The sequence below is a fragment of the Euphorbia lathyris genome, chromosome 1, assembly GCF_963576675.1.
Source record: "Euphorbia lathyris chromosome 1, ddEupLath1.1, whole genome shotgun sequence".
Taxonomy (NCBI): Eukaryota; Viridiplantae; Streptophyta; class Magnoliopsida; order Malpighiales; family Euphorbiaceae; genus Euphorbia; species Euphorbia lathyris.
This window is the reverse complement of record NC_088910.1, coordinates 89,522,279-89,533,711: the sequence shown is the minus strand read 5'-3', so window position 1 is coordinate 89,533,711 and position 11,433 is coordinate 89,522,279. Positions and strand designations below refer to the sequence as shown.

Sequence of the window (11,433 nt, the reverse complement as noted above, 5' to 3'; positions counted from 1 at the left end):
GTGCAGCTCAAGCTAAGCCTTGTGCTATTTTTGGCGCAATTAAAGAAAAACATCCGGAGGATTGCCCGACACAAAGACATATTTATAACTACATGGAAAAAATCAAGACTGAGAGCTTTGAGGGTCGGGATGTAATCAGTCAGTTTTATCGGCTTGCTATAGATAACAAATACATACATTGGACGCAAGCGGCTCTGGGCAGCAATGTTGTGACTCACCTATTTATGGCACATCCTACATTGATCACACTGTTCCGATCATATTACTTGTTTGTTGGTATGGATTCAACATATAAAACAAACAAGTATAAAATGCAATTCTTTGAGATCATTGGAATGACGCATTTAAACAAGAACTTCTTGATTGCCTATGCAATCATGAAGGATGAAACTCAGGGAAGTTATATGTGGGTGTTACAAAAATTGAAGCTTTTGCTTGGAGCTGATGTGCATCCGACAACCATTGTTACGGACCGGGAGTTAGGGTTGATGAGACCGGTTCGTGAGGTATTTCCTGATAGTCATCATTTGTTGTGCACATGGCATATTAATAAAGATGTGGAGGATAGAGTAGGCAAGTTGTGTGGATTGAAGGTTTTTGGTGAAATTTTTAAGAATTCCAAATGGAAAAGTATAATTGAAGCCCCGACAGTAGCCGAATATGAGGAGGCAGTGATAAGCATGAAGAATACTTCTGCCAAATGTCCTAGTGTGATAGAGTACGTGGAGACCACATGGCTAGTGCATAAAGAGAAGTTCTGTCGAGCGTGGATGAACAAGGTGTTGCACTTAGGAAACATCACAACCTGTCGAGTGGAGAGTTCACATGCACAGTTGAAGCAGTGGTTGAATTCATCTACTGGTGCACTCGATACAGTGTGGGCGAAGGTGCACAAGGACATTGAGACTCAGATCAATGCGATCAAGTAAGACAATTATTCTGTTATTTAATATAATCTTTTAAATTGTAATACTTTAGTTTTGTAATCCTTTACTATATATAACCAGATATTCACTTGAGGACTCAAGAAGAAGATCTGCAGTGGCTCACAATAAAGCTCATTTCACTTACCTCGACTTACACGTTTCACATTACTGTTTGTGTATACTTAATGATGAGCTAGTCCGTATGTGCGGATCGAGTATGGATGTGTTAAGTGAATGAGGATGTGTGTTGCCCATGACTCATGGCATTCCTTGTGCATGTGAACTTAAAAACTATATTGATACGGGTACTTCGGTTAGTGAGGAGCGCATCCATCCTTTTTGGAGATCTCTTGCGTTTGAAGGTTTACTGCTCCCGTATATGCTGACGGGTCTGAGGATCACCATTTTTTTCACTTTCTTGTGGAAAAGGTTGAAAAATTAGATCCTGCAATGGTGCGTAGCATATCGATGTACATTCATGATCAAATTAACCCGGATCAAAGTAGCTAGAAAGAACCTAAGATCAAAGACACTATTAGGGGTAGACCAAAGGGGAATTCATCAACGAAGCGGAATCCGAGTGCATGAGAGTACAGTCGGGGACCACGAGGTCGTGCACGGTCTTATACTTCGAGGAGTAGTAGTAGTCGAGGCTGAACCTCAGCCTCATCTGTACATAACAATGAGATGTCAGGTACATTTTATTTTCGTAATATATAAGTTAATGTTAAAGTAAATATATTATCGTTCACGAACTTCATATATTCATATTTTCAGCCGGATTTGATGCGGATATCGCCGGATACCACCATTTACATCGGGTTCAGGGACTCATCGTACCATTTATTACTGGATACCATGATGTTGTAGCAGATGGTAACTGTGGATTTCGTGTTTTAGCCGACGCCATCACAAATAATCAGGAGGAGTGGAAGCTGATTAGAGTGATTATAGAGAATGAGGTGCGGGCACACCGTGATCTGTATGTGTTAGTGTTCTGGAACGGAGTAGATGCTGCCTCACGCGTATTAGATGGGCAGGAGCGGGGTGTGGTCAGTCCCACTAGATGGTGAGTCTGAATGACTTATATGCTGCTACATCTGTATTGAATGCAATGATATTCCTTTTTACTACGCCTCAGTTAGGATGTTGCACTATACTACCGATGCGTTAGGACGATGGAAGACCACCGGAGTGAGAGATTATGACTTATCATTTGGGGAGTTATGAACACTACATACGTCTTTATTTAAGACCTGGATTTCCAATGCCTCCCATTGCTACCCAATGGCATACATTTCGTGATCCGAGTGTCCGTCACTTGGACAATATATACGCTGAAAGGAGAGCGACTTGGACTAGATTACAATGACTGATGTATATTAGCTTATGTGTTTTAATTAATAATATTTAGGCTTAATACATCATTTGCTCCCTGAACTTGTCCAAAATGGTTGATTGGCCCCCTGAACTTTCAAAGTGTCTCGATAGCTCCCTGAACTTACATAAAATGTTCAGTTAGCCCCCTGAACTTGCGTAAAATGTAATCAATTGATCACTCGGTTGTAAAAAAGTAAGTTAAATACGGAAAATGTATTGCACGCGTCTTAAAAAAAGTAAAACAATCAAGATCGGGGTATTACGGTTGTAATATTAGAGAATACAAGGTTCATAGTTGATCAAGTAATAACTTCATTTTTACTCTATTTTTAAATTATGTAATAACATTTTAAGACACGTGGAATACATCTTCCGCATTTAACTTACTGTTTTGCAACCGAGTGATCAATTGATTACGTTTTACGCAAGTTCAGGGGGCTAAGTAAATATTTTATGCAAGTTCAGGGGGCTATCGAGACACTTTGAAAGTTCAGGGGGCCAATCAACCATTTTGGACAAGTTCAGGGGGCAAATGATGTATTAAGCCTAATATTTATTCATGAACTTATATTATTGTTACTGATTTTAGTTAAAATTGTATGGTATTTATAGGTTTTAAGTACAATTGTGTAGTTTGAGCAGGTAACAGAGCGGCTTGGACTAGATTACATTGGCTGATGTATATTAGTTTATGTGTTTTAATTAATCATATTTATTCATGAACTTATGTTATTGTTACTGATTTTAGTTAAAATTGTATGATATTTATAGGTTTTAAGTACAATTGTGTAGTTTGAGCAAGTAACAGGTATTTACGGGTTTAATCGGATTAACGGACTAATTTTTTTTACCTTCCCGACACGCGGATGTGTGGCTATCACACCATACCGTGCGATCGGACGTATGGCTATCACGCCTCACCGTGTGGTCGGGTGTGATAGCCATACGCCGCACCGTGTGGTCGGGCGTGTGGCTGTCACACCCGACCACATGGTGGGGCGTATGGCTATCACGCCCGGCCATACGGTGAGGCGTGATAGCCATACGTCCGCGTGTCGGGAAGGCAAAAAAATTTGGCTTTTCCCACCCAAAGCCCATGAAAAGGTATTTTCGTCCTTTCACGGGGCTGGGGTGGGAAATTGGAGCCGAATATAACAATTCTTCTTCTTTTTTTTTCTTTCTTTTTTTTTGTGTGGAATGGTTGGGGTTTAACACCGTCCAAAATGATGCTCCTATATGATTGTTGATCGTGTATAGAAGAAAAAGAGAAACGAAACTTGCTTGACTCGTTTGAATTTGATGGTCCCAAGAAAACGAGTTGAGATGAAACTTGAGAATTTATTTAGACATGTTTAACATTCCAACCCAAGCATGAATCAACCGCCAACTCTCTCCCTTGCTACGCCTGTCCTTTTATAGAAAAAAGAATTGGTACTCTCTCCTAATTTTATCCAGAAAAACAAGGGATTCCCACGGTTCTGATTACACTTTCATTTCCTATTTCAACTTATTTTCTTTTCCTTTTGGGCTAGAATTGTTGAGTTTTGGAGCTTGACTTTGACGATTTTCTTCGGAATCTTGTATATTTATTTTTCGGGGATCAAAATATCGAATGTCCACTGCTGCTGCATATAGATGGGTGGGTCAATTTGGGACCAATTCAGGATTTGTTTTCGCTAGAAATCGAGGATATGGTGCTGTTTCTCCTTTCGATTGCAATTCCTTTGCTTTGATTTCTCGCTCTAGGCAGATTTCTCAACTTGTCAAATCTAATGGAAAGAGATTGTTTCTTGTCGATACGTTAGCCCTTGTAATTCCATTGCCCCTCTGCATTTGATTCAATTCATTTCAAAAAATTTAGGATTGTGATTTCGTTTCAATGTTCTTGGAATGAGGTTTGGTGGAATTTGATGTTGTTTGCTTTTGCATGGGAAATAACATTACCGCATTGCTGTTTAGGTCAGAAGATTGGAGGCTCAAGGGGTGCCCTCCCAGCAAGCTGAGGCTATAACAGCTGCTATAACTGAGGTTTTGAATGACAGCTTAGAAAATGTGTCTCAGTACGTTGTCTCAAAGGGAGAGATGCAGAAAGTAAGGTTATATATATATATATATATATTTTTTTTTTTTTATTGTGTTCTTGTTTTCTGAAGTTAGTTTAATCGTATTATTGACTTAAGCGTAAGGATTAATGGGGTTGTATTGTGCATTTTGGGTTCGTTTTTGTTGGTAGACTGAAATGATTCAAGAAACCAATTTGTCCAAATTCAAATCTGAAGTTCAGAGTTCTCAGGTACCACTGCTTTTTTTTTTCCTTCGTTTATGTGCTTATAAAACTGTTTGATCTTTAGCTACAGTGGCAATTTTGTAACATCTTATCTGGTAGTCTTTTCTGGATACAGTTGAGTAATTATAAGTTGAGTACTTATTTTTATCCATTTTCAGCACCCATATCTTACTATTCTTAGTTGAAATTACTGGTGTTCAGAATAGATGTGGAATAATTATGGGCACATAGATTAGCTATAATGGATGGATATTATTAACGTTGTCTTACTTTGACAATTCATTTTAATGTTACCAACTAATTAAGCATAATGAGCACTGGCTTTGGTGGTTAGAACTGATTAGTCTCTTGGTTCTCCAAATTGGAAAATTATTATTTCATCACCTGTCCAATGTAATCTTTTACTGTCTTATCTAAGCCCTTGTTTGGGAGGAGGTTAATGAGAGTAAATGGAGTAATGGAAGGTTAAGTATTAAGTTAATCTTGTTTGGGAGTTATTTTTTGAGAGTAAATGGAGGTTAATGGGGTTAAATGTTTACTTCCTCTAACCTCCAAACTCTAACCTCCAAATTGGGAGTTAATGGGAGTAACATAAACTTTTTTTAAATTTCTTGTCTCTGCAGAGTAAATTTAACCTTCCTTCCCCTCCTTATTTAAACTCCCAAACAAGGTTAAACATTTAACCTCATTTACATCCTAATAAACTCCCAAACAAGGTTAATTTTTTAACTTTCCTTTCCATCACTTCCCTTCCCTTTCCATTACCTCCTTTAACTCTCACATCCATTAACCTCCAAACTCCCAAACAAAGGCTAATGCTTGAGCTATGGTATTTGCTATTGTGAAGTATGTTTTTTATTTTCCATGCCACTAGTCTTTTTGTTAGTGCCCTACACCGTAAGAAATTTCATTCCCCGCTGGATGATTAGAAAATGATTGTTTTTAATAACATTACAACTACACTAGCTCTTCCGTTTGTTCTTGTAATAAAGTTATATAAAGTATGCCAACACTGATCTGTATTTAGTTGAAGCAACATTATGTCGGTGAATTATAAAGTTGGATTGGTTTAAAATTAAATTATATGAAGTTGGTTTGGTCATAGAAAAAGATATTTGGACAAATTAAAAACAGATATTATTAAATTTAACTATGCTCAGATTTGAAAATGTATGCTAATTAATGTAAACTAAGACTTTACTTTCGACATGCACTAGACATTTTCTTATAACAGGCGAAATTGGACCTTTTTGTTGCTTTTGTTTTCTTTTAGCTTGTAATGTTTCTTTTATGTAAGCAAATAGTGATAGTGCAAGTATGTTAAATATTTTGTTTTACTTTGTGGCCGTTCTTTTTAAGCTCCTTGGACTCTTCATGAAAGTGTGTTTAGAAGTGGACCAGATTGTAATGATTAGTTTAGTTTCTCAAAAGCTTCTGAATTTATATTTTAGAAACTTATAATTGTAGGTTGCAGTTTTGTTTTAAAGGATTTTTTTTTTTTTTTTTTTTTTTTTTTTTGTGAGTAGGGGGATCGAGCCTGTTAATAGCCCTTAGAATTAGGAAGACTTGCAAGGAAATATGTGAACTCGTAATCAAACTGCTTAACCTTTGTAGCCTCTGCCTCATACATAGTTATGCACAATGTCTGTAAGACTGGAATGTATAATTTTCTTTTTAAGTTCATGGTACATCTGCATCTCAAATCTCCATTTATAGCATGGAGAAACATTATTTCTGAATCTCCAGTCTATTAGATTTTATATATGATTCTCATGTCTTCACTCCCACCACACTTTGATGGAAGACACTATAAGTACCCATAGTTGTTAAAGGCGCCAGGAACACTACGGCGCTGAGGGGTCCTGGACCCTAGGTTCAAGGCAAAAGGTGAGGGCGCACGCCTTTGGAACACGAGGCTCAGCAAAAAAAAAAAAAAGTATACTCTTTTACTAGTTAAGCATAAACCAAAAAAACACACTTATGGCCACACAAACAAAACAAAACCACATAAAAACATGATACTAAATCATACATGTCAAAAACACCAAGTTAAGTTCATACTTCATAGAGACATTAACATATACTTAACGTCTTAACCTAAGTACCTAACTATAACTAATGCTACTAAACTAATAACCATTCTCTGTTTGTTCTTCAGTGTGTCTATCACAGTTTATTTTGTGTGGACTGGAGGAGACTCTTCTTTCTTTACATGACTGCTCTTAATCCTTCTCTATTCTTTCTATATTTAGTTGTGACTCTTGATATTCTTATTTAGATCAAGGGTTAAGATTAATCTTATTTAAATTAGATTAGTGGTTGAGATTAATCAAACATTTATTTTACAGAAAACAATTAAAAAAAACCTAGTGAAAACCCTCAGGCCCGCCTTGATCCAAGCTCTGAGGCGCACAAGGGGAGAGCCTTTTGTACAGCGCCTCGCTCTGCATTCAAGGCTCAAGACCTTGAGCCTTGAGTGAGGCATGCCTTTAACAACTATTTAAGTACCCCAGTATGTTATATGAACTGTGCGGAGCAGTGTTGGCAAATTACTTGAATAACCTTGTCTTTCAACTTTGTGGTGGTTCTAGAGGTTCCTAAATGCGTTTAATAGTCTTTTATGCTGAAGTTGGATGATAATTTTATGATATACTTTTCAGGATCATTAGTTTTCAATTTCTTATGCTGTAAATTGGAGGAACCAAAACTGGACTAGGTTTCCCTATAATATTATTGCTGAGCAAAAGCATTCTGTTTGTTCCAAAAGTTTTTTACAAATTGCAGTCCTTGTTTTCAGATGGTTGCTATGGAAACTTTTATAAAATGGGAAGTTATTTTCTCATGTTCTTAAGAGATTTCCCTTTGACTAGGAAACTATTTTCCTTTGACTTAATCTCTTTTTTAGTCACAGACATTAGAAAGAAGAACAATATCTTTTGGAAGAATATTTTCTGTAAAATAAACAGAGCCTAAGTATAGTAACTATTATCCTGTCAATTTAAGTGATCATATTAAATGTAGAATGTCCAACTTAACATTATGATATTGGCTCTTCAAAGCTTTTAAGTCCAAGTAATTTTTTAGAAAGATAAATTATGCCCTATTTATCTGTTCCTTCTCTTGCACTAAAGTCAACTGTTTGAGTGAAAAGCATTGTTCTTTGGCTATATTGTTTTAACATGTTTGAGAGAAAAATGGATACTGTTCCAGAGCTAATCATGCATGAAAACATAATATTAATGCTGGAAAAATCAGAGAGTCTAGCTATAAACCATTTTCAGTCTCCAGTTTGATCTATTTGATATTCTTGAAGGTGAAATACTTTGTTTTTCTTAAAATATTCAGAGTTTTAGCTTTTCCTCTCATCCTCCCATGTATTATCCTAGAAATTTTGAAATTTATTCATGGCCTAATAAACAAAAAAGTGCGTTGGTTTAGTAACCTTTCAGCCATTTATTATTATTTTCTCTCTTATTTTACTCGGTTCTGCAAATTTTTTTTTTTATTTTTTGCCAAATGCCTTCATATTGACCCCATCTACCTGGCATATCACTGATTACCTCCTCCACAACAAGATGCAAGTCTCATCTTGGCACTTTAGAAAAAAATCACAGTTCACAAATCTGACTAACTTCTCTCTCTCTCTCTTCAAAAAAAGGTTTTAGCATGGTTGCAATGCAACAAATGGACACTTTCATCACAATCAGTTTAGTCACTTTTATTAAATGTTGCTGATTTCCATTGCTTCTCTGTTATTTTCTCTTAATCTTAATCATACTGTTTTGCTTTCTTTCTTAATGAATGTGTTCTGTTTCTTACTGTTACTGCAAGAATTAACTGCAGTGCATTTTTTTTTCCTACATCTGTTTGTTTGCTGTGTATCTGTTATTCTTAAATGACTTCATTATGTGGTTGCTTAATTGCATGCCATTGTGGAGTTTTGTATGAGAAGTTATTGCTTGCTTTTGCATAAAGTGAAGATGCATTTGCAACGAGAACATGCTTAACTTTTTACGGGATGTTGAAATGTTGGTAAAAGTTGGCATTAGTTATCAAGTATTTGACTGTCTGTTCTTGGAAGTTGAGAGGGGAGTTTCAAATGAAGTGTATGTTTCAGGTGAGAGCTGTTGCTTCTCCTGGCACAGAAGGTTATGGTTGTTGGCATGTTTGGGTCACAAGAGATGAAGAAATCAACCTATGCTCCATTAGCTATCATCCATCTGGCTGATATGTCAGTTTAATAATAATAATTATTATTTATGCCCAGTTTGTTGCCATCATCATTATTGTTGTTGTGGTGTACCTTTGTGAATCTATTACCAATCTCACTTGTTTGAAACACGAAAAAAGTAGAAGGCTGAGAAAGCTGGACAAGCACTGTCTTTTTGTTTTTCTATATACATTTTATTTTTTTTTCCTAATTGCCATATGCCAAAGGTCTTACTTTGTGATTCTTGTTCATCAAACTACTACATTCCTCTGAATCTTGGGCCTATTTTCAATTTGGATAAAATGTTAGAATACCTGTTGAAAGCTTCTCTTGTGAGACCATTTGATGAATAATGGAAATGTTTGGCATATGCTTACCTTGTTGCTCTTACTTACTCTGTGCACCTTTCCGAAACAAATTAAAATTAGAAAAGCAATTTAACCTCTCAGTGTTGCACTCCTATATCATGATCTAGTTAAAGGACAATCAATATGGGAAATGACACACACACACAAAAAAGGACAACTATCCCTGAGATCTTACTAAGGGTGGAATTGCAGGTTATGTTTGGCAAACCTACATAATCTGAACTGTGAACTTATTAGATAGAAATTTTTATCTCTTAAGTTAAGAAACTTGAGTTAAACAAAAATGTTTCCTTGCCTCGTTCATTATTGAATGTTTATACTTTAGGGTATGCACAATGTGACAAAACTAACAAAACACCAGCCTATTATGTGAACTTTCTCTGGCCAATAAAGTTCTAAGTCAAGATTACAGACAAGGAGGCCAACCCCTCAATTGCAGCCATGAAAGAAAAAATAAAAATAAAATTATGTCTTCCTAAAAGGAGCACTTTAACTGAATTTTGGTTCCTTTGCTTGCTGGCTTACTTACTCGTGGTTAAACACTCAGTTTCTGTTGGCTTTGTGTATTTTACACTTCTCTCTCAACAATTCTTATTATGCAGAGCAATATTAGACTCTAATAAAATATTGCATTGCTGGTTTTATGAAATTATCTGACCAAATATAAAACAGGAACATCATTTTTCGTTGTTGCAACATGAGACTGAAAAGCTTCGGCATGATATTGAGAAGATGAGGAGTGAATTAAGGTTTGTTGAGTTATCCTGCAAGTTTCATTTGTCTGTTTTAAATGTATATTTCTTTTATGCCCCATATATGTGGTGAGACCCTGTTTGCTTGTATACAGGCATGAAATCGACAAAGTCACTGCTGGGCAACGGTTGGATTTGAATCTTGAAAGAGGGTATATAAAGCAACTGACAAGTAATTTCTTATTTTTATTTATGTTTAACGAGGGCTAATTGTTGAGTTGATGCTATTTTATTCTGATTTACTATAACAGGAGGATACGGGATGAGCTAGCAGACCAGAATGCAGAAACCTCTAACCTAACTAACAAACTTGATAGGGTAAGAATTATGAGTTCAATCAAGAATTTGAGTAATCTAATGATTATAATTTAGGCGCTTACGTAAATGCTTAATGTTATAGGAAATTCACGCTTTGAGGGCTCAATTGGAAGCTGCAAAATATGATGTGATAAAATACTGCATAGGTACCCTTGTTTCAATTTCTGCTGTAGGTTTAGCTGTGATCCGAATCTTGATGTGAACACATAGAAAATGCAATTTATATAACCCAAAAGAAAAAATTAATAGCTTACTTTTTTGAAGCTATTATTTGAATGGGAAAAGGTTTGTTAAAAAGTAGGCAAATTCCATTTTATTTTATTGTTGTATTTTGGAGGGCGAGCCTTGGCGCAACTGTAAATGTTGTTGTCGTGTGACCAAGAGGTCACGGGTTCGAGTCTTAGGAGCGGCCTCTTGCCAAATAAATTGGCAGGGGAAGGCTTGCCCCCAGTACACCCTTGTGGTGGGACCCCTCCCCGGACCCTCGCTCAGCGGGGACGCGTAGTGCGACTGGGCCGCCCTTTTTTTTTTTTATTTGTATCATAAAAGTAAGAACAAAGCTGATTCAGATGTATGGTCTTAAGAACAAAGCTGATTCAGATGTATGGTCTTTTTACTGATATTTTTGATATAAATTTGCTAATTGTTTTGTATAATGAATAATATGGGATTGTTTGGGATTTGTGGCTTATGATTAATAAGTTGTGATGTATGAATAATATTATTTATGATTTTGGGTCATCAATTGTAACAACAAACCCCAAAGAGATTTCATTTTCCCAATTAATATTTTGCATCTCTTCCCCCACTTTCTTGTATGTTTAATCCGTTTAGTATACTATATCTATTAAAGGGATAAAGCCCACTTTCCTTCCCAACAGATTTTGTTGGCCACAATGCCAAACTGATATTACTGAGTTGTGCATTTTATTTTATTTAGGTTTGCATTCTTTTCATTCAATTGAGGTTAGCATTGTTATGGCTTGCCTCTGTCACTGTTTAGGTTTAAATTGCCTCACATTGGAAATATTGAGATAGAACTTTACAATTTCTTACATTAGGGTATATTTGTATTTCCCAATAAACATTTGGGGGACAAATTTAGGCCCAGTTCTTTATTACTTAATTTCAGTAACAATCAGTTCAGTAGTAATCAGTTCAGTATTCAGTTTCAGTATTCAATAATTTATCA

At 36.1% G+C, this 11,433-nt stretch overlaps 1 protein-coding gene across 1 annotated transcript; it reads left to right on the top strand.

The window, feature by feature from the left end:
- Positions 1-3,566: 3,566 nt before the first annotated feature.
- Positions 3,567-10,921, top strand: LOC136205904 (protein FMP32, mitochondrial). The gene is made up of 7 exons (XM_065996755.1): positions 3,567-4,116; positions 4,266-4,397; positions 4,540-4,599; positions 9,844-9,920; positions 10,019-10,075; positions 10,175-10,241; positions 10,324-10,921. Exons 1-7 carry the CDS (start codon positions 3,919-3,921, stop codon positions 10,441-10,443), a joined length of 711 nt encoding a protein of 236 aa, XP_065852827.1. The 5' UTR covers positions 3,567-3,918; the 3' UTR covers positions 10,444-10,921.
- The last annotated feature ends 512 nt before the right edge of the window (positions 10,922-11,433 follow it).